Source organism: Syngnathus acus, chromosome 20 (genome assembly GCF_901709675.1).
Source record: "Syngnathus acus chromosome 20, fSynAcu1.2, whole genome shotgun sequence".
Classification (NCBI taxonomy): domain Eukaryota; kingdom Metazoa; phylum Chordata; class Actinopteri; order Syngnathiformes; family Syngnathidae; genus Syngnathus; species Syngnathus acus.
This window is the reverse complement of record NC_051104.1, coordinates 1,994,367-2,016,879: the sequence shown is the minus strand read 5'-3', so window position 1 is coordinate 2,016,879 and position 22,513 is coordinate 1,994,367. Positions and strand designations below refer to the sequence as shown.

Here is a 22,513-nt window from a genome sequence, read left to right as displayed (position 1 = left end):
TCAAATCTGTTGTGATGTCTTCAGTCCTGCACATGTCAACCAAAACAGATCAATGAAGTTCATCTGGCTTTTTAAATGCAAATCGATGTCCAATCCAATCAAGTCAAACACAACACATTGAGACCGGAACCGACCAAGGAATCGATCATGGAAAACCTACCAGAAATTGCAGGCTGCCACTGCCAGCTTTGCTGCCCTGTCAGCCCCTCCCGCGGTAGCTTGTATTCGTCCGTCAGTGAAACGGGTCCGTGTAGAAACAGCGGCAAACAATTACAATACGCAAACGCAGCTGGGGGCGAGGGGTGGGGGCGGAGGGGGTTGCCTTGGCGGTGGCCGGAGAATGGACACCACGACTAAGCTATGCACACGCAATAACCATGGCAACCGACTTGTGGGCTGAAGTGTGCACATCTTCACTTTCTGTGCGCGTGTCCGCGCGCAAATGTGATTGGTGGAAAATGAAGATGATTTTTTTTTTAAAATAAATCGAAATAGTCGCCATTGCATTATCCTGGCAACGCAATGACGTAATTGTGATGAAGTCATCATGCTGCAAAGGGAAGCTATCGATGCAGTTATTGATTAGCGTCTCTGCTGTCCCACTAAACCAATTAAGTTGAGTGCGTGTGTGAGAAATTGAGAGAGAGAGAGAGCGAGAGAGAGAGAGAGAGAGAGAGAGAGTGGGGCATAGCCGACCCCGACTGCGCAGCACATCAACCCCACACCGCGGAGGAGACATGAACGCCTGATGAGTTCTTTTTTGGAGGAGTGTTTTTCTATAAAACAACGACAAGAAGATGACCTTTGACCTGGCGAGGCTGCCCGTCCTGGCTGTCGTCATGCTGGTCACAGCGATCCGCGGTGGAAGAGTCCTCAGTGGTGAGTTTTGTGGCCAAAGGATGATCGTGAAACCATTTTTGCCACCTTGCACTCCATGCGGCATGCCTACAACACTTCAGCTGCTCGTGCGTGTGTTGGCAATGAAAATGCAAATGTTGCACAATTTCAGTTAATCTAGTGCGTGAGTGTGTGTGTGCGAGAGAGTAAAAGATGTGAGATGACTTGGGCTTGTGGCCGCATCAGCTTTTTTTATTCTTGCCTTTTCTGCGCCACCTGAGTAAATTTAAACTCTCAGCCCAACTTTTCTTATGCTTCAAAACTTTATTGAAATGAACTCATTAAATCATAGTGTGTGTATACATCACATTACAAATATTTATACCTCACATTACTTATTTCTTTTTCCACACGAGGACATTTTTAACCAATAGTACAAAAACACGGCCGTGTGGCCTCCATACCGTGATGACGTCATACTGTGAGATTCTCATGATCAATACAAGGCTAAAAGTGGACAGCAACAAAAGGTGGGCGAAAGAATGCGTTTGAATTGAGCTCATTGCCGCTTGCGTGACGTCGCCCAGACGGGAAGCAGTTGTCGGACGGCGCCGTCACATCAGCTGGATGCTGGTCAGCATCACCTGCCACACCTCCAGCCAATTGATCTTTTGCAGGTCAGGCACAGCATAGTTGATGTCCAGCTGGAGGTCGTCGTTGAAGGTCATCTTGAAGCCGTTGACCTCGCACTTGATGACAATCTGGATGGCCACGAGAGAGCAGGGTCAGCAATTATGGTCAATTATGGACCAAAAAACAATGCAGAAATGGCTTCTTGGGCCCACATCAACCTTTGCAAATCGTCAATGCCATTTTGGATTTGAGGAACGCCAAATGTTGGGCTGATTGTGTTGACCGGTTGGTTGAAGTGAGCACAAATGCGGATGTCCACTTATGTTTGGAGCTGCGGGCCTCACCTTGAAGGCCCGACTCAAGGGGAGTTGTTGGGGCATGTTCTTCGTCTGCTTGTCGCCCCATTTGCCGGCCAGTCTGGTGTTGAGCAAGGCGATTTGCTTCGCAAAGTCGAAGTTCAAGTGGAGCGCTGATGTGACTTCCTTGGTGCTGGTGTCGTCGCTGCTGTCGTCGTCGGTATCGTCGCGCACGTTCAGGTTGACGACGAGCCTGTTGCACAAATGCATCGCGGTGGGAACTGTGTGTGTGTGTGTGTGTGTGTGTGTGATGAGGGCAGTTACTTTGTGACATTGCTCTTGGCTTGTCCTTTGATGACGATGCTGCGGCCCACGCTCAAACCGTCTTTGATAGCAACTTGGAATCCGCCTTTCTGCACGCATGCACAATTGAGCAAGATGACAAGTGTACAACTCGACGTTTGTGGGCAAAAAGTCGTGACTCACCGGGCTGGCAACCATGGCCAGCAGGCACGAGCATGCAATGTCATGAGAGGAACATCCCTGCCCATCGGCAGAGCTCATGCACATCTTGGGCTCTTCCTGAGGCGGGGAGGCCGGAGGCGGAGGCGGGCTGGTCAGAGGCGGGCAGGTCGGAGGCGGAGGAGGGGTGGTCGGAGGTGGGCAGGTCGGAGGCGGAGGAGGGCAGGCTGGAGGCGGAGGAGGGGTGGTCGGAGGTGGGCAGGTCGGAGGCGGAGGAGGGCAGGCTGGAGGCGGAGGCGGGCAGGGCTTATCTGCAGACATGAAGACCATTTGAAAGGAGGGCACACATGTACAAGGCATGCAAAATTTTTGTTGGTCACGTGCAGCTGGGCCAGAACATATTTCATACGTGTTTAAAACTTGACTATGTGGATTAGGCAATGCGGCCATAAAGCAACACGGGCTGGACTCACCTAGGAGGGCGCGCTTGCAGATGTAGTTAGTGACATGGGAGCAGTACATGTCGTGCCAGAGGTTCCACTTCACCACGCAGAATTCAGGCTTGTCGGTGTAAGGGGGGTTGTTTGGCTGTGTTGGAGCCCAGAATCTGAAACAAGATGAGCTTGCTTCAAAGCCAAAGGCCGCTTTTGCCTTTGACTTGCGCTTTCTTACTGGAGGCAGGACACTTACGCCTCAGACGCAACATAAGGACTTCCATCTCTCCACTGCCACCTGTCTCTGAGGCTCTTGCGCCACAGGCCGAGCCACCATTTGTTCATTCTAGACGCCAGCCAGGACTGCAAGAAAGGGAGGAGAAGGGAGTGAAGGGAGAGTGTGTGTGTGTGTGTGTGTGGGGGGGGGGCTTGTGCGTGAGTTAGTCAGTAAGTGAGAGGGGAGGGGTCACCTGCTCCATTTGGTCCAGAACGCTTGTCAGGTGTCCTCCGTTTTGGCGACAAAAGTTTTCAGCATCGTCCGCATTCTTTTTGTCCTTTGAAAAGTAGTAACAGCGGCCGTTGTACTCCTGCCAGCCGGCCAGACACCTGGGCAGCCCTGCAGCAGCAACAAGAACAAGGACAGCACCACGTCACTATGCAAGCACGCAAGCGAGCCCCTTGCTACATAGTAAATATCTTGACTTTCAATTTGGATTCTTTTCAACGAAGGGACATTCTCTGACGGTTAAAAAAAATGATGAGCTCAAAGGAATCAAAGGCAAAATTCAAACTGCACTTTCGTAATCATAAAGCGAGGGACGAAAAATCATTACAGGGAACATTTTGGTCTCTATAAATCTCAATGTTGCATTTCAACTCTTTGAAGAAAGACACGTGTATCACGCGATGTGCACAAAGTGCCGATTTCGAGTCCAATAAAGCTCACCTGCGCAGGTCCAACACAGGCCGAAGGCGATGAAGAGCCTCGCGGTGAATGACAGCTTCATGGTTGCTGACCCCGTCTCGGTCTCGGATGCTGCTGCGGCGGCGGCGCTGGACTAATAAGCCGGCTGTCCCCGCCCCTGAAAACATGCCCGCCCCCCACACTACAGAAACGTGACTTTAAAGCTTAGGACAAGCTTGCTTTTCTTTTCTTTACTTTTTGAACTGAATTGCATAACATGCAGACATTTCATGTTTTACATTTCCAGCTAATGGGGAAACTCCTGTGTTAGCAGCAGTACACTTAACATATACACACACACACACACACACGCATGCGGGGAAGGGGGTAAAAGATTTAAAAAAGTAAAAGATATATATAATTAAAAAATATTGACAGTATATACACAATACACAATATACAGTGGAGATAAAAAAAATATTAGATAAAAAAATAGTGCAAAGGAAGAAAAACAGTGCAAAAAAGCAGGTAAGAAGAGTGTGAGGTCGACAGATATTGCACATATGATTGCACATATGGTTATTGCACGTTATTATTGCATGTTATTATTGTCCGTTAGCTACAGTGATCGGCCTGGTTGTACAGTCTGATGGCAGCAGGGAGGAAGGACCTGCGATGCCTCTCGGTGGTGCATCGTGGGTGACGAAGCCGGTCACTGATGGAGCTCTCCAGGGCTCTGACAGTCTCATGAAGGGAGTGGGAGACATTGTCCATGATGGAGGACAGCTTAGCCACCATCCTCCTCTCCCCCACCACCTCCACCCGGTCCAGACTGCAGCCCAGGACAGAGCCGGCTTTCTTCACCACCTTGTCCAGTCTCTTCTTCTCCGCTGCAGTGATGCCGCTGCTCCAGCAGACCACCCCATAAAAAATGGCGGACGCCACCACAGAGTCGTAGAAGGTCCTCAGGAGGCCGTCCCTCACTCCGCGCAGCAGGTGGAGTCTGCTTTGGCCCTTCTTGTATAGGGCCTGAGTGTTAACAGTCCAGTCCAGTTTATTGTTCAGGTGAACACCCAGGTACTTGTAAGAGTCCACAATCTCTATGTCCGTTCCCTGGATGTTCACCGGCGAGGGGGGGACTTTGCGCCGGCGGAAGTCCGCCACCAGCTCCTTTGTTTTCCCAGAGTTAATCTAGAGGCGGTTCCGCTGGCACCAGTCCACGAATCTGTGATTCAGTTCTCGGTACTCCGTCTCGTCTCCGTTGTTAATGAGACCGACGATGGCGGAGTCGTCCGAGAACTTCTGGAGGTGGCAGGTTGATGTGTGGTGGGTGAAGTCAGCTGTGTAGATGGTGAAGAGGAGGGGGGCCAGGACGGTCCCCTGTGGAGCTCCTGTGCTGCAGACCACCGTGTCAGACACACGGCCTCCTGTCCTCACAAACATGGGCAAACAGGTGGGTCACCTGAGAAGGTAACTACAGTTTGGACTTTTGGGCCCTAGCTGGAACCATCATCGCAGTGAGAAAATCCTGCCCTTTTAGAGGAACGTCCGCATTCCCTGCGGACACGCTTGCGAGACGCCACAATGTTTCCGCATTTGGATTGCCAAGGACATACTGCTTGTTCCACTGATAAAAAGAAAACAACTATATCAGTTTAGGGACATGCATCACCCAAAAATGTCTTGTCATGCAGGTCAAGGCCAGCGAGCATTCGCCTGCCACGTTGTCAGGTCTGAGTACCGTCAGACATTAATTCACATACTGAAACAAAGACAAGACAACCAGTATTCGTTTTACTCGTGAGGAGAACTGTTTTCCTGTGGAACAAGGCAACAAGTTTCTTTTCTTGTCAAACAAACACAACACAATAATAATGAGTAAATATTGGATAACTTTTGTGCAAATAACTTTAAATGTTTTACCAGGTAAGTCAATTGAGAACGTTTTCTCATTTACAATGGCGACCTGGAGGCAAGGTGCGTGAAGTGTCTTGCCCAAGGACACATCGACACATGACTGTGACAGTCCTGAACAATCTATGAACAAAAGCTACAGAGTTGACTAAAAGAGAAAGAAGTTCTTATGAACTAAACAGAGAGCTTTTGTTGGTACATAGGAGTTCTGCTCATAACTAGTGAGGGCCTCTGACAGGGATGGCCAAGAAAGGAAAAGTATAATTGTATGATTGGGGGTTGAAGGAATTCTCTGAGAACTTCGTTGGAGCAAGAAAGTCCAACTCATAAATTATGAGGCCCTTGGCCAGACTGACCAGTGCTTCACTATCCAATTATTCCAACACTCACCTCCAGCCAGTTAATGCAGTGACAGCATACTCAAAATCCACCTGGAGGTCATTGAGGTCATTTCTGCAATTAGCCGGAAATGTTTCTTGCGGTGATGATGTCACTCCGATCATGTTGATGACACCGCTACAGCAACTTTATTGAAACAAACCAATCAAAATATCATCGCCTGTGCTTGTGTGCGCTCACAGGTCAACGGGTGTGTCTGGGCGTGGCCTGGCGAGCGTGCTACAAGATGGCGTACTTCCACGACGTGTCCAGCCGCGTGGACTTCAGGGAGGCGGAGCTCGCGTGCCGCATGGACGGCGGCCAGCTCGTTAGCATTCGCACGCCACAAGAACAAAAACACATCCAGAGCCTGCTGGAGGTGGCGCCTTGGTGGCCTTCTTTATAATCAACATCATTATCCACACCTCTGTCACTTTCATTATTATAATCAAATTGAAATCATCATCGTTGTATCACCATGATCTTCTTCATTGTTGATTGTCCCCTTGCTGTTCAGGATTTGCGTCTGGGCTCGGGCATATCAGATGGCGATTTTTGGATTGGTTTGACCCGCGCGGACGACGAGCGCAACCCTCCCGATGGCGTCACTTCCTGTCCGCAACGCTACAGGTGGACCGACGGCAGCTCGGCGTCCTTCAGGTGATGCCACTGCGCGTGCGCGTGAGGTTGCGCCAGGTGGGGGCTTATTGCAAACAGCAAGTGATGCTTGTTCTCAGGAAGTGGTACTCGGACGAGCCGTCGTGCGGCGCCGAGTCCTGCGTGGTGATGTATCATCAGCCGCGTGCGGATCCGGGAGTGGGCGGGGCCTACCTTTATCACTGGAATGACGACCGGTGCTCCATGAAACATAATTTTATCTGCAAATATCAACCAGGTTCTTCCACCTTGGTCTTGTCATCTTCATCATCCTGGCTGCTCTCTGACTCGTTTCTTTTTTCTCCCATTGGCAGAACGCCACCCGGAGGAGGACCCCAGCATCGCGACTGCTGGGCAGGGAACGGGTCAGCGCCAGATAAAACACATACAAAAAAAAAAGACACACCATTCTTTTGCTTTGACTTGTGAGGTCAAACTAGTTTTGATACAACGCCATTATTCCCAGCGCCATTTTGTGTGTGTTTGTGTGTATGTTTAGAGACCACACTGGACAGGGGTCACGTCACCTTGACAGGAACTTCAGGTACACACAGACGCACTCAGACACATTCTGTACATGTATTTTGTCTCAGATTGGCCACTGAATGATAAAAATGGACACAAATGAATTTTGCGGTCTCACAACGCTCTTAATAGGAACTAAGATACATTGTTATTGTACGTAAGCGATGTAACAGTTGAAGTGGCAACAAATGGGATTAATTGTTCACCCGCCAGTAACATTTTCAGGAAACGCTCTAAGTTTGCGTCATGCTGTTTCCGTGTGCGTGCAGGCCCGTTGGCGCTGTACGTCATCCTTCCAACCATCCCGCTGCTGCTGCTCATCTTGGCGGCCTCGGCCACTTGCTGCTGCCGCCTGCTGAGCGCAAGGTGGGCAATATTCTTGCGCAGTTGGCGCCGAGATAACCCACGTAGCTCCTTCCACCAACAGCTCGCCGGCGAGGCAGGCCAACCTCTGGATTGCCAAGCCGCCCAAAGGTGACATCATGGAGCCGTGACAGCGCAGCTCCCGGTGACGTGGGCGGAGCCAATAGTGTCACCTGACATCCTTAGAGGATCGCATGCTGAGCTTGTTTTGCTGTGTTCCAAGTAGTGAGCATGAGAAAATGTTCACTTTTTTTTCTTTTATATTTGCTGAAGCTCGGGGCTGAGCTCACACCATGCACAAATAAATGGAAACTCATAATTGCCATAATGTTTTTTTAAAAAGGTTGAATAAACTGAAAAATCACCTCGAAACGTGGTACAATGTGGAACGAGCGGCATCAGTCAGCGGACGAGGACGCAGTGTCTTCCAGTTTATAGTCGCAGTCCTCGTCGAGGTCAGGGAAGAGCACCGGCGGGTCGGCCTCTTCCGGCGTCGGGTGGATGCCGTGCACGCGCTTCCTGTGCTGCTGCAGGTTGCCTCGACGATTGAAGCGCGCGGCGCACATGTCGCAACCGAAGGGGCGCTCGCCCGTGTGGATGATGACGTGGCGCGCCAGCTGCGAGCGGCACTTCTTGTCCTTGCCGCAGATGTGGCACACAAAGTTCTGCGGCAGGCGTGCGCCGTCACGGTGGACCACGCGTCGGTGCCGCTTCAGGTGGCTGAGGCGGCGGAAGCGGCGCGGGCAGAAGTCGCAGGCGTGCGGCCGCTCGTCGCTGTGCACGGCCGCGTGGTTGCTCAGCAGCGAGCGGAACTTGAACACTTTGCCGCAGGTGGCGCAGGGGAAGGACTTGTCTTGGCGCAGACCGGCGGAGCGTGCCGCCGCCCCGCTGCCCTCCTTCATGTGTGCGCGTGCGTAGTGTCGCTTGAGGCAGGCGTGGCGCATAAAACGGCGCAGGCACAGCGTGCAGCGAAAGGGCTTGTCACCCGAGTGCATGCGCGAGTGGGCGGCGAGGAGTGCCTCGGTCTTCAGCCGCTTGCCACACACGTCGCACGGCAGCGAGCCTTCCTCGTCCTCTGTGGCACCGCCGTCGACATGGACGAGGAGCTTGTGGCGCTCCAGCTGGTAGCGGCGGCAGAATTTGCGGCCGCAGACGTCACAGAGGTGCGGCCGCTCGTCCGTGTGCGTCTGCAGATGCGCCGCCAACTGAGATCGGAACTTGAGCTCTTTCCCGCAGAAGTGACACAGCAAGGAGCCCGAGCGGCGGCGCGTCCCGCTGCCGTCACCTTCACCATCCTGGTGCACGGTGAGCTTGTGGTGCTGGAGGTCGTTGGTGCGCATGTAGGCCTTCGGGCAAAGGTCGCAGCGGTGGGGTTTGACTCCCAGATGGATGATCTCGTGCGTCTTGAGAGCCGACCTGCAGCGGAAGGTTTTCCCGCACACGTCGCAGAGCCACGTCTGGACGGGGCGCCGCTTCTCGCGCCGGGTCACGCCCCCCGGGTGGAGCCGGCTGAGGTGATGGCTGAGGTTGTCGCGACGGTTGAAGCGAAGGTCGCACAGGTGGCACGCAAACGGTTTCTTGCCCGTGTGGATGAAGGAATGACGAGCCAGGCTGGACTTGTTCTTCATAACCTGCCCGCACACATCGCACATGATGTTCTCTGCCTCCAACTTGGCGTCGGCCGCTGCCGCACCTAACAGGGCACACGCAGTGAAGATGCGTACAGAAGCTTTCAAAGACAGAAACAAAAGTGCATTCTTACCCTCCTGGGGCAACGTCTGCACACCCTGGTCCTCCTCGTCCTCGGCCGCCACCTTCTGCCGCAATTCGAGCATCGCCGGCGTCTGCAGATCTTCGCGCCACCGTGGAGGTCGCCGTGTTCTCCGCGGCCGCCCACCAGACAGCGGCGGCGAGGGGGAGGAGACGGCTACATCGGCGAGGGACACCTCCTGAGCTTTGACGGCGGTTCTGATAACTTTGCTTTTGCTATGCGGCAGCGTGCCATCACCATTTTGACGATTGGCTCGCAGGGCCAAACGCCTGACGGATATGCCGGAGAAACCTGCGAGGGCCAAAGGAGTAAGCGGAACAGGAGGTCAAAGGCGACATTGGACAAAGGTCGGAGGAGGTCAGAAGGGAGTTGCAAATGTAAAAGAAGAACATGAGGCAAATGTTTTTCTTGGCAAAAAGAGGTGCGCTACAGGGCAAAATGGCTGAGACGACTGCGTCATCCAAGGTCATACGTTTTTGCCTTATGTTCCCCTTTAAGGGTCATGTGACCAATGGCCTGCCCACCCGCACGTCTCCAGGACAGTCGGCGAGTCAACAGGTCCGTCTGGACGCCGACGTCTCGACTCTGGGCGTTATCGCTCTGGCAGCCAACCTCAAAGGTGCTGCCCGCTGGCGCCTCCCACTGGCAGGCCACCTCTTGCCACTTCCTCACCAGGACGTGCAGGTCCTCTCCGCCTCTGGGTGGCGCTGCCGCCATAGCTGCCATCACACACTTCAACATAACACACAAACGCAGATTTGATTATGTTTAATGGTTTAATGATTCATAAAGGCATTTTTAAATATTGTGGGCTGGAGTTAATCATCATTCATCGGATTCTTCCATTATTATAACACTATTGGGTGTAGTTCGGTACAGCACTGATTAATACGGGAAAAAAACATCTTTTAGCAGGTTAGCTTCTCTAATCTTTCTCTAAACGGATCGTACGTGTGTGTACGTCTTTTGTTTTTATTATTGTGGCGGACATGAAGACCATGCCTCACCCAGCAGGCAGGGGGGGCGTGTTTGTACTTTTGTGGGGGGCACAATATTGCCTTTGTGTCGTTATTCACTTGCTGACAGTCTGATCAAAGTGAGCGGCGTGTGCCACTGCTTCTTAATGCTGCCATAAAACCAACTTTCCAACTTTTACACATGATGGATTTGGACTTTACAGGAGCTTTTTCATTCCGAAAGGTGCTATACCAATGTAACAAGCATTCAATTTGAGTCATGTATGACTACATTGAAGGAAGGAAGGAAGGCATGATGTATGAATGAACGAACGAATGAATGAATGCACGTGTGGGATTAAGCATACATTAGAGTCCGGCGTGAAAGTGGGAAGTCCTGCTAGTTGATTGATAAGTGTTGTGTGCGTTAGCTGAATAAGAAAGTTACACGCCACACGGAAGAAGAAATCAGTAAAGTCATCGATTCAACAAAAAGTCCACTTCATGCTAACAGCGCAAGCAAAACAATAACAATAAAAAGCATCCGAATAGGAAGTGGTGCGTTCTTACCTGCGTCAAGCCGGCGGACGAAGAAAGAGTTTTGTTGTTGATGTTTTCCCAAGATTGAAATACAATCGTTGCATAAGTTCAAGGAAAGAGCGAGACAAACACCTCGGTGCACACTTCTTGTCTCGGTTTTTGGCTTCTTCTTTTTCTTCCAGAAGTGGATTCCTCGAGGCTTACGGCTTGTGGGCGCCCTCTAGCGGGTGGGATAAAAATGGATGGGTGGGTGGATGGATGGATGGATGGATGGATGGATTAATGTGTTTCAAGTTAAAACAATAACAAAACTATATTACCCTTTCTATGACAATTGAAGTAAAATATGCAATAGTTCATTTAAAAAGTACAAACCAAATAAAACAATACTACATGCATTCATCTAACCATCTGCCAGCCATCCATCAATTTAGAGAGTGACTGCAAACCTTGCGTTGATCTTCCTGTTGAACTCATGTTCCTTTCATCCGTCATTCATAAACAAAGTCCCAAATACTTGAACTCTCCCACCTGGGGCAGGATCTCATCCCCGAGCAATAAAGGGCACTCAACCTCACCCGACTGAGTACTATGGTCTCAGATGTGGTAGTGCTGCTGATTCTTATTTACTCTCCCTCCTGTCTCCAAAGGCAAATGAATTTGGGTAAGGAGCTGCCGTTATTTAGGAAATGTCGTCTTGTTAAAGTGTGGAAGTAAATTGATACTTCCGCTGTGTTGTTCTTGACTGCGCGCAGCTTCATACAGAAACAAGACAAGCTGTGTTTGTACTCAGCGGGGCCTCAGAGTGCTTCTGGTTTTCTTCTAGAGCTAGACTTGAGCTCACTGATGGTGTGACCGACAGATGACTTTTTAACACCCTCAACTGTCCCCTACGGGTCTCCCACTGACAACTTGATCTTCTTTTGACACACAAGGAACAGGTGGCATTTATTCCTTGATACTTTTACTTTGGCAAAACCTGACAAGTTACTTGTGGAAAGTGGGAGTATTTTACATGGTGCAGTCAGTATGCTGTCAGGAGTACTACAGTGACCACTCGGGATTTCCCCATTAAAATAAGCAAAGCAGCAGTCACTTCAGTCTCGTAGGTCAAAGCTCCACTTGCCTTAGTTTATTTTTTTAAACATGATCAAATGTGACCAAGTTTCTGCAAATGTCTTATTTGTGTTGTCTACAAAATCACGTGGCACTCAAGAAATGTCCTTTTCCCATACAATCAGATCCGATATTTATAACTCCTGGAGTTCTTTGCCTCGGACTTTAAAATGCACCCCCTCGCCCCAAAAAGTAACATCAGTAAAAATGAGCACTTTGGTTATTTGATGACCCTTTGGAGATTGGATTGAGAGTGGCAGTTAAACTGACAAAAAAAATTTGTGTGACTGTTGCTCTTTTGTAAATTGTTTATACTTGATTTTCAAACTGCCTTTTTGTACATTCACTTTATAATTATGCAGTGCAAGAGTTTCTCATGGTGTGAAGATCTTTTAGTTTGCAATGTGAGCTAGCTTTATTATAAGAATAATCAGCCTATATTGCTGGATTACTGTGTGCATGTGCAATCCTTTCTAAATAAATTTGATATTTTTTAACAATTTGCATGTCTGATTGACTAAGAGATGACCTGTTTTTCCCACAAATTGATTGTGGTCAACCAATGGATAAGGTATTTTTCTTTTGAAGAACCTTGACTTTTACAGATGCTATGTCTGCCATCTTGAATATGTTAGTGTTGTTTGACACCTTATCCAGGCACATTGCAAAACCTCAAGGCAAATCCACATTTATGATACATAAAATTAACCAACACCTGAACAAGCATTTTTCATCTTAACAAATAAGAGGTCATCCACCTCTAGGTTTAAGAAGGTATGCTTGGGTGAGTTAAGAGTAAAGCATCATAAACTGAGCCAAAAAAAAGGTATAAAGTCCACTCCTGTCTTGCTCTATCACACTGAACGTATTCTTTCAAAGTACAAATTCTCTATTTAGAACGGACCAAAGGCCTCGAGGTTACAAATAGCATGCAATTGATTGATTGTTAGATCTTTATTCCAAAACTTATTTAAAACAAAGAGAACAACAAAACAGATAACATAAGAAAACAAACAGCCAAACAGGGCTGCTTCCTCCCTACAGATAAAACAGGAGGTCCTCCAGCTCCACGTTGGGCTCCTTGTGGAGGCTTTGACCCACAAGGAAGGCCAATTTGTGGGCATACTGGCAAGGTGCAGGGACTGCGATGATCCCCTAAAAAAACAACAGGAAATAGTTTACAAGGAAATCCCCCAAAAAAGCAAATTGGTATATTGCATTAATGATGGAAATCATCAGGACTGGGTTGAGGTAGGAATGTTGGACAACAATATTTAAAGAAAATATTTTTAAAGCTACAAACAGGGCAGTTAATTACAAGCACCTATTCAAATGATGTGGGTTCCCGTTGAAGGTCCTTGTTCTAAGTCCTATTCTAAATCATTTGTGACTTCGATTATTTTAGGGAGAAAGGTCAAAAGATTTTAATCAGTGGCTGACATCACAGTAGCGAAGGAACATTTGCCGTCGCCAATTTGATTTCATTGCATTGCACTGCAGCGCTTACTTTCTACACTAGGTGGCAAGGCAGGAGAAGACTAATTTTAAAGTTGCAACAATTTGAAATCAGTCAAAAAAAAAAAATGAAGAAATTAGACAAACAAAAATAGTTTTTATTGTCATTCTAATAGGTGAAATTGTAGAATTTTAGGTAAGTGGTAGTTACTGGCATTGGTTGGGATCAGCTGAACAGTAAAGTTGGAACGTTTGTAGCAATCAAAATAATGTAGAAATTAGAGGAAAAAATGAAATCCTAATTAATTTTTTGCGGGTATTCAAATGAGGAAATTTTAGAATTTTTCTAAGTAGCAGTTTGGGGCATGTAAGATATTTTTCCTCAAGGTGAACTGAATGAGCATGAATAATTTGAAGTTCAAATGGAAACAAAGTACAATAAATGTAAATGCTTGAATGTGCAATTGGAAATGAATGGTGAATTTATAATCATTGTATTTTTTTAATATACCTTTTACACATCCCAACCTTCATGGGAATTGGGGCTTGTATTTGTTATTTGAGGGGATGAAGTTTAAGGTGACTTTACCTGCCAATTGTAGTACATGTGGCACAGCTTGTAGGTGAGCCGCTGCATATGGTCAGGTTTCAGTCCACTTGTGTCGTACACAACGTTGTAGTGGGTAGGAGAGACACTTCCAAAGGCGACAGCCTGGCTAATGATGTAGAAATCGTACCTGGCAAATGGAGGTCAAAATCATTTTTGTCCTTCCAAAGGAAACATCATGACAATTATTATGGATAAGCAAAAAGGCTTAAATGTACCACTCCGGACGTGTGACTTCGGAGTCGACGACTGTCCCTGGAGGTGGGTTTAAGACGTTTCCATTGCAGTGCTCAAAGAGCCGGCAGTTGATGCGCTTTTTCACCACCACCACGCTCAGCTTGGGCCTGGCCAAATGGACAGGCAGTTCAAAAAAGTTCATCAGTGCCATGCTTATTCAAGGGTCACCCAGAGGGACACTCGCATGTAGTCTTGGCCGATGGACTTGATGGAGTCGACAATCTGGGCCACCTCGTAGTTGACTATAGTGTGCAGCTGGCCGTCCCCCACTCCATCACGGTACACAACGATGCGGGATGGAAAGCATTTATTGAATTTGTAGTAGTCTTTGAGCGCACCTGCAAAGCAGATTTTTGCTGATACTAATATTCTGTGATTTTTCATAGGGTAGTTATTATGAACTTGCCAGCAAAGGCTATCTTCAGTCCATCCATAATTTCTTGACCTCTGCTTTGCAGTTTGACTTTTGAGTACCATCTTAACATAAAACAAATGTTATACATTGTGACAGATTAGCAGCAGCTATGCATTGGTTCCATTCACAAACCTGGTCATGTTCTGATTGAGGCTAGCCACCAGAGCACCGATGGACCTTTTCCCAGCAGCAATATCGTGGTAGCAATCCACACCCACAACCATCAGTTGCTTCAGCTGCACACAACAAATGTCACTGTAACGGTGTTTGTTTTGGGTTTTCTCTTTGTGTGCATGCATGTCCATCAGAAACTGATTGCATGTTTTACATATATTATATGGGCCAATATAGTGAAATTGATATTTGTTCGAGATACATATATACTGCCTTTTCTCTATATTTTATATCCTTTTTACATTTGATCTTGTGTTCTGAGTGCTCTTAACTTGCTGTTTGCACCAAGGAAGCAGCGCTCAATTTTTGACGTACTGAGTAAGACGACAATAAAGGTGATTCTGATATTGTGCAGCACTCTTTTGAAGCTGATATCACCCACCTTTAGACAGGGGAACCATGAACAAATCATTTGCGTAACTTGTAGTAGTCATGCCTGAGACTTACAGGTATTTCCACACTCCAAAGCTCTCCTCCAATCTTGCAGGCCATCTGCAACACAATCTTGGTCGCAATTGTCATGAGGGCTTGAGGTCGGCTGATGGTGCGGGCCACAACACATTGGCTGGGAGTGGGGCAATCCACACAGATATTTCTTCACGCAGTCGTATTTGTCCTTCCTGTTGCTGCTGAGGATCACCACCACCTACAAACAAGCGTAACATTTCCATTTGCTTTAGGCATCATTTGAATGCATTTAGAAATAGTTACCCCTCTGCACAGCAACAAAACACTGACTTAATCAAATGCAGATCAATTATGAACAATAACGATTTTGCCACCGACCATCTGTGTCTCAGCTCTGACATTATGCTGCAGGGTTCGCAGCAAAGACTCCGGATGATCTTCATATTCAATCCTAATGGAGGAGAAAGCCCGACAGTTTAACGACAAAGGCTGGATTTAAACGACATTGGTGATTCCAGACTTTTCATGTCCCTCACATGACATTTTTGTAAGGAGATCTTAAGTGGAGCTGCAACTTTATACAGAGTCTCCAGGAGGCATTGAGCTTCTCTGCTCTTCTGTCGAGCGTAAAGCAGCAGCCAATTTTGCAGAGGTGGAGAGTGAATCACAGGTAAGCCACGCATCTCTTTCGACCAGTCAGCTGTTCGGGGGTTGTAACCATACTAAGGGACAAATCGGTTAATATCAATTTAATCTTAAAAGAAAACAATACAGGCACATTTTTACCGATCTTGATTGCTGGAAAAGCCTCTCTGGTGGGAGGACTCTGCCAGTCAGTTTCAGGAGCTGCTTGTCAAAGTTTAGTCCCCACTTGTGCAACTCTCCCAATGCTTCAGTATCGCTATGAGATCATATAAAAAAAGCTGCAATGACCACTTTTCATTGGGTTTACTCATAACCGATGACATAGCCTGATAGTAATTTCAAAACACAACCATCATTACTTAAAGTATCAGTTATGGTTTAAAAGGCTCAAAATAACTTTTTTTTTTTTAGACCAGTTTGACAAATTAATGAGGGAGCAGCCCTCTAGGATGGGGTGGAGCAATTGATGGAATATGATAGATTATAAAAATATTTGTTTGTGACAAATTCCAAGAACCACAATTGAATAAGAAGTGAAGAATATGGCCAAGAGATTGACTGCTGATAGAGAATTAGATTTTAATATACGTATATATTGATATACACCGTGGTTTGGTTGCTTGTGGTTCTTGTATTAGTACTGTTTGTATGAAACTGTTTAAAAATAAATCAAATCATACTAAAAAGTGACAAAAAGATGGCACCTTGTTATTGATGACTGGTATCGGTCAAAAACCTGATCGATTGAAATAAAGGCTGGTACAGTATCAGCTCGATACAGATATTGTGTACCAATACTCACCCATCCCTAATACCAACAAGAACTCAAGTTGGAGACAAAAGGAGATTTACTTGTTCAAGGTGGAAGAAAATCTGAGAAGGCGTCCTGCTCTCTGTTCTGGTCCCAGTTTGGTGTGCGCACTGAGATCCCTCATGATGGTGTAGTCTGCTCGCATCTTGTCAGTGAGGCCTTGACAAAAGGAGATTAATTTGTTTCAACAAGTTTAAGAGTAAATTGTCTTTGCTCTCTGAACACAAGAATTGCAAAAGTCAATCATTACAAGGCAAGCATCACGTTTTGGATACTAGATACAGTGAGTACCTGTAAAGTAGCACAGTTCTGGGATAAGCAAAGCTGGTCCAGCAGGAGTTTGACCTGGAGCAACTCTCTTCACATGGCTGACCAAGAGAACTTGATTGCAGTCAGTGATTTCCAGGCCGTATTGCTATGATCAATAGAAAAATAGTGAAGGAATCAAATGAGATGTAATACATGGGGAAAAAAGAAAAACACTCCGTGGAACACATCCAGGAATCAGAGCATTCACATAAATAGTTTGTATAACTAACATTTTTGTAGTAGTCCTTGAAGGAGGTGTCTGTGTCCCCTCTCTTGAATGTGTTGAAGGGCGTTTGATCCCAAGCAATATCGTCAATCCTGTAGGTTTTGTTGTTGTATCTAACAATGACACAGACGGGTAGAAAAAGAATAGTTAAGAACAAAGACATTTAGTATGTCAATTGATGGTCAGTGCGTTTCATTCGGCTGATCATGTAGAAACTCATCTATGTCCTTCTTACTTTGTGAGAACAATAAGTCCAACAAGCTCCTTGGCACAGATATCACTGAAGTTCTGTGATCCACACTTCTGCCTCAGGTTCTCCATAAAGTCGAGCACAGTCTCACTGCGCAGCACCTTGTGGCTCACGTCGGTGCACAGCATGACGGACGACTCTTACTGCAAGATGGCTGTGGTATAGCCTGGCCATATAGTCAGTCTGAAGGAGGGGGAAAAATAATTCAAGGCCATTGGTTAAAAAAAAATATGACCCAGAAATGTTTTCATATGAGAATCCAATGCTACCAAAAATGAATGTAAATACTTTTGCTTTTTTTTTTTTTTTTTTTAATAGTGTTAAAAGGAGAGCCACTTGTACCTGTGCTGCGAGATGTTGAGTGGATCTTTGGGGTTGTAATAATTGCGTCCAACCTGTTGCATGCCAAGGATTCTCAAAATCCTTCAAAAGAAACAAAGGATGCTCAAAAGGTTATCGGATAAATATTAGGGAAAAATGATGTGGCGTTATGAGTCCCAGAGACATGCATGGTAGGCTGATAAAGCAATTCAAATTGCCCGTAAGTGTAAGTGCGGATGGTTGGTTGTCTTTGTGAGCCCTGTGATTGGCGGGCAACTGGTTCAGGGTGTCCCCTGCCTACTGCCTGTTGACTGCTGGGATAGGCTCCAGCACGCCCACAACCCCCGTGGGGACAAGCGGTACAGAAAATGGATGGACGTCATTAATCGAATACCCAAAAAATTGTTAGACAGATAAAGACCACCCATAATGCACCAATTAGTCTGTTGCCATCATTTTAAAGAATGTCACAAGCCAAGCCTCTGCTGCATTTCATAGCATGTAAACATGGTGGACCATCAACAATGCGGGCTTTATTTTACTACTTACTGACGCCGTGTACGATTTTTATACAATATTTGCTCTATTTTATTTCTTACTGAAGCCGTGGACAATTTTTATATAATATTTAAAGAGTCAAAACTGAGAGCATATGAAAGGGAAAATAAAAATGCTGACCTTCTAAAAATAATGTTGTACAACTGCAGGCACACTGGTGATGTTGGAGGTAGTTCATTCGTCAGAGTGACCGTTATTTGCACGTCCTCTCCATTTCTTGTTCTGCTATGCAGCACAGTGACCTGGACACATGGCACGCAATTGTGTGCAGGGAAAGGGTCAATAATCATTTAAATTGTCAAGGACAAGATTGTCACATGCCACTGTATGTTGTCAATGTGGAGTCTGCCATCACCTTGTCATCAAGTCTTTGAGGCAGAAACAGGACTGCTCCATCAAAGCAGTGAGCAGAGCCCAGGACTTGCTCATGCTGCAAGAGGAGGGCTGTTCTAAGGCGACGGGCCTCCATTGGCGGATTGAAGTCCACATGGTACTGGTAGAGAACCCATTGAGGACGGGACACGATACGAAAGAAATTGGCCGACAACTGAATAGCCGAGCCACTTGATCCTGAAAAGGTCAATGCAGATATTTCTTTATATCTATATTTCTAGATATCAAAAGAAAAATTTACCCCGTCACTCCCGCTGATTGAAAGTCGTCAATCATAAGAGGTTTGCAGTCGAAATATCAACAATGAATATTCATGTGCTTTTGAAATAACATACCAGACTTTGACGTTTTGACATGCTCCATCGTCAGCCTGGTGTTAATGCCGCCATCATGGAAATCTCGTCTACGTCCACCTCTTTCTCCTATCTTCACCTGGCGAAATCCGGCTGAGATCTCCAGAGCAGCTACAATGCAAGACCGTGAGAACCAGTAGTTGAACAAAGTAAATAAAAGAATATAACTGTCATATTTCTCAAGGATTACTATTGTTGCTGATGACAAGTTCAGACTACACCATTTTTTGTCGTTCAAGATGGTCGTTTTGGCTTAACGATAGACAAATTTAGATCATTAATATCCCCTCTGCCCTATATTGTTATTGTGACAAGACTGTAGATTAGGGCTGTTTGATTATGGGTTAAAAAATATATATATATATATATATATATATATATATATATATATATATATATATATATATATATATATATATATATATATATATATATATATATATATATAGATAGATATATTAATATATATATAGATAGATATATTTATAAAATAGAACCATGACATCGTGTAAAACAATACCTTCTTCAGTAAAAGGTACCAGAGCTTTCTTCTGCCTCCCTCGACCAACCAAACCACCTACTAGTTTTGCTGCAACATCTGGTGCAGGTTCTCTGGACAGAGTCTTGCAGGAGCAATAAAGATTAAAAATGCATCATTTGCCATGACTGTTGCACAATCCCTCATGTAACATTTGGAATATATCGTTTTTGACAGAATCTCTAAATGACTTCAGAGTGTCACACACCTTCATAAATATATTGTTGTAGCATATATGGATCATGTATAAAGCTCCAATTACACTCACATAGTTAAGAAATTTGAACTTGACTTACCCCAGGCGGTCCAGGATCCTGACCACGTGCTCTGCCTCTTGCTCGCGAGCGTCCGCGAATGGGCATTTTTTCTTGACTGGCCATTTTGCCTCAATCTCAAAGTTTCCTAAACTAAAGATTTTAAAAATTAACATTCTACACAAGAGTCCACCGGGCACACTTCGCCAAGCGTTCGAACACGAGCATCAATGAAAATAGTTAACTAGCAATCGTGGTTTAGAGCCATTTGCTGTTTAGTAGGCCCCAGTTCGCACCTGCTCATTGTGACGATCCTGACAACGTGCTTACTGTGCTAACCTTAGCGAATTTAAATAAATACCACGACAACCACAAGTAAAGCTATAAAACCTAATATCTATCTAATGCGCATTTGATGGCATCATCTGGCCACAATACATTTCAATATTCATGTACGTTAAATGAGGAATCAAAAAGGCGATTAGTCCAATGATTCTATTTCGATACCTCGCCATAACAAACAAATAACAGAAATGAAGCATTTACATTCAAAGTTCCGATACATTATATACATGTTGTTTCGCATACTTACGCACAAACAACGAAGTCTGTCGATGAACAAAAGATTCTGTGGTCGTCTATTTATAGTTTGCGATAATTGAGGTGGCGCATTTGCGAAGTCAGCCTTGCAAAATCCTTCCGCGTGCAACATACAGTAGGTCGCCGCGTTAACCATACTTAAACAAAATTTGTTTGCAAATAAAATATGCCTTTATTTAGAATGTAATCAAATACGATACGATACGAAGTCCGGCAAAATGTTATTTCCGAATTGTTTGCGGAACTATTTGTTTTCAGCGCAGTAATCCGTTTAACACATAGTTGTCAAACTCAAGGCCCGGGGGCCAGATACGGTCCACCACATCATTTTATGTGGCCCGCGAAGACAAATTGTGCATCAAATTCGTGTGTCATTACTAGAATTGCAAATTGTCTTCACTTTTTATAATATCTTTTTTTTTAATATTTGACCAGTTTTTACTCGTCTGATTTGAAAACGAGTTATTTAGACTTAGACTTAGACAGAACTTTATTGTCATTTTGTCAACACTAGGTGTGTACAAAACGAAATGTCGTTGCATACGGCTTTCAACAATGTAGTGGTATTTCGGCTGGTTAAAAAAGTGACATTCTATATAAAAATATGAAATAAGATAATTATAAAGTACAAAGTGCAGCAGTGATAAAGTATGTAAACAGTGCAGGAGACAAAAGCAGTATTTACAAGTGTGCAGAGGAATACTACGTTTGAATGTTCAACAGTCTGACGACAGCAGGGAAAAAACTATTGCAGAACCTGGTGGACCTGCAGCGGATGCTGCGAAACCTCTTCCCAGAGGGCAGCAGGGAGAACAGTCCATGGTGGGGGTGTGATGGGTCACTGATAATATTACGGGCTCGGGACACGCAGCGCTGGGATGACAAGTCCTGAATGGAGGGAAGAGGAGCCCCGATGATCCTCTCTGCTGTCCTCACCACTCTCCTCAGGTTCTTCCAATCGGAGGCGCTGCAACCTCCACACCACACCGAGAGACAGCTTGTCAGAATGCTCTCTATGGTGCTTCGGTAGAACGTCCTCATGATGGGTGGGGGCAGGTGGGCTCTCCTCATCCTCCGCAGGAAGTACAAGCGCTTCTGTGCCCTCTTGACCAGTGTTGTGGTGTTCACAGTCCAGGTGAGGTCGTCTGTGATGTGGACTCCCAGGAATTTAGTGCTGCTGACCACCTCCACAGCTGAGCTGTTGATGATCAGTGGAGTGTGGTGAGGCTGGTTCTTCCTGAAGTCGACGATGATCTCCTTCGTCTTCTCCACATTCAGGATCAGGCTATTTTCTCTGCACCAGCCCACCAACTGCTCCACCTCCTCTCTGTAGTCCAGGTCGTTGTTGTCCCTGATGAGGCCCACCACCGTTGTGTCGTCTGCAAACTTCACGATGTGATTGGTGGTGAACCTGGGGGCGCAGTCATGTGTCATCAGGGTGAACAGCAGGGGGCTCAGGACGCAGCCCTGAGGGGAGCCTGTGCTGAGGGTGATGACATCTGAGGTGTTCTGTCCGACCCGGACTGACTGAGGTCTGTTGGTGAGTTTGTCAGTTTGTTCTGTCGCTTTCACTGTATATAATACGAGGTTCTCATACATTTATTTGGTTTGTCAGTCATAATGGCTCTCCGAAAGAAGCAAGGTACAACAAGGGCCATTGTAAAATTTAACAATTGTGCAGTGGTGCGTTTGCAGGTACAGCATCAATGCAAAGCAATTTCATTAATTGGCAGTATATGCAAAGATGCACTCCTGGAAACACCTTTAAATCATAAACATACACAGGCTATTACAAATCTGAGATCGTCTGGTATGAATTCAATTCAAATCTTCTGTTGAAGCATATCAACGTATTTGGTGTCAATGTGTAATTTTTTTGGATGAAGGAATCTAATAATAATAATAATGATAGGTAATAAGGAGATGGATGGATGGATGGATGGATGGATGGATGGATGGATGGATGGATGGATGGATGGATGGATGGATGGATGGATGGATGGATGGATGGATGGATGGGAAGCTCTTCTATCAAGCCTTTTAGTACACAAACACAGTCTCCATCTAGAAATAAATGTTTGTTGAATTATGACGTCACATTGACAAGGTCGAAATGTTGACATACATTTTAATCGTCTGACAGATGATTGACAGCTGAGGCGATATGACAATG

General features: G+C 46.0%; 3 protein-coding genes and 1 pseudogene across 5 annotated transcripts; 1 reads left to right on the top strand and 3 right to left on the bottom strand.

Annotated features, from left to right (window-relative positions):
• Positions 1–80: 80 nt before the first annotated feature.
• Positions 81–7,739, top strand: chodl (chondrolectin). 2 transcript variants are annotated; one of them, XM_037280003.1, is made up of 8 exons: positions 81–879; positions 6,062–6,237; positions 6,376–6,518; positions 6,596–6,753; positions 6,830–6,880; positions 7,015–7,059; positions 7,310–7,406; positions 7,468–7,739. In XM_037280003.1, exons 1-8 carry the CDS (start codon positions 798–800, stop codon positions 7,532–7,534), a joined length of 819 nt encoding a protein of 272 aa, XP_037135898.1. In that variant the 5' UTR covers positions 81–797; the 3' UTR covers positions 7,535–7,739. The 2 variants fall into 2 exon arrangements, with proteins under 2 accessions (XP_037135898.1, XP_037135897.1); XM_037280002.1 differs by having other exon boundaries at positions 7,310–7,739.
• Positions 1,142–3,693, bottom strand: LOC119139389 (galectin-3-like). The gene is made up of 8 exons (XM_037280001.1): positions 3,609–3,693; positions 3,133–3,278; positions 2,919–3,025; positions 2,702–2,835; positions 2,253–2,539; positions 2,091–2,179; positions 1,815–2,019; positions 1,142–1,598 (listed from the first exon to the last, which is right to left on the bottom strand). Exons 1-8 carry the CDS (start codon positions 3,667–3,669, stop codon positions 1,452–1,454), a joined length of 1,176 nt encoding a protein of 391 aa, XP_037135896.1. The 5' UTR covers positions 3,670–3,693; the 3' UTR covers positions 1,142–1,451.
• Positions 7,076–10,858, bottom strand: LOC119139386 (zinc finger protein 517-like). Of its 2 annotated transcripts, XM_037279992.1 has the most exons (5): positions 10,701–10,858; positions 9,699–9,906; positions 9,412–9,465; positions 9,166–9,330; positions 7,076–9,096 (listed from the first exon to the last, which is right to left on the bottom strand). In XM_037279992.1, the coding sequence occupies exons 2-5, from the start codon at positions 9,898–9,900 to the stop codon at positions 7,802–7,804; spliced, it is 1,716 nt and encodes a 571-aa protein (XP_037135887.1). In that variant the 5' UTR covers positions 9,901–9,906; positions 10,701–10,858; the 3' UTR covers positions 7,076–7,801. The 2 variants fall into 2 exon arrangements, with proteins under 2 accessions (XP_037135887.1, XP_037135886.1); XM_037279991.1 differs by having other exon boundaries at positions 9,166–9,465; positions 10,701–10,857.
• Positions 10,859–12,409: 1,551 nt separating this feature from the next.
• On the bottom strand, positions 12,410–19,956 carry LOC119139403 (annotated as a pseudogene).
• Between the last annotated feature and the right edge of the window lie 2,557 nt (positions 19,957–22,513).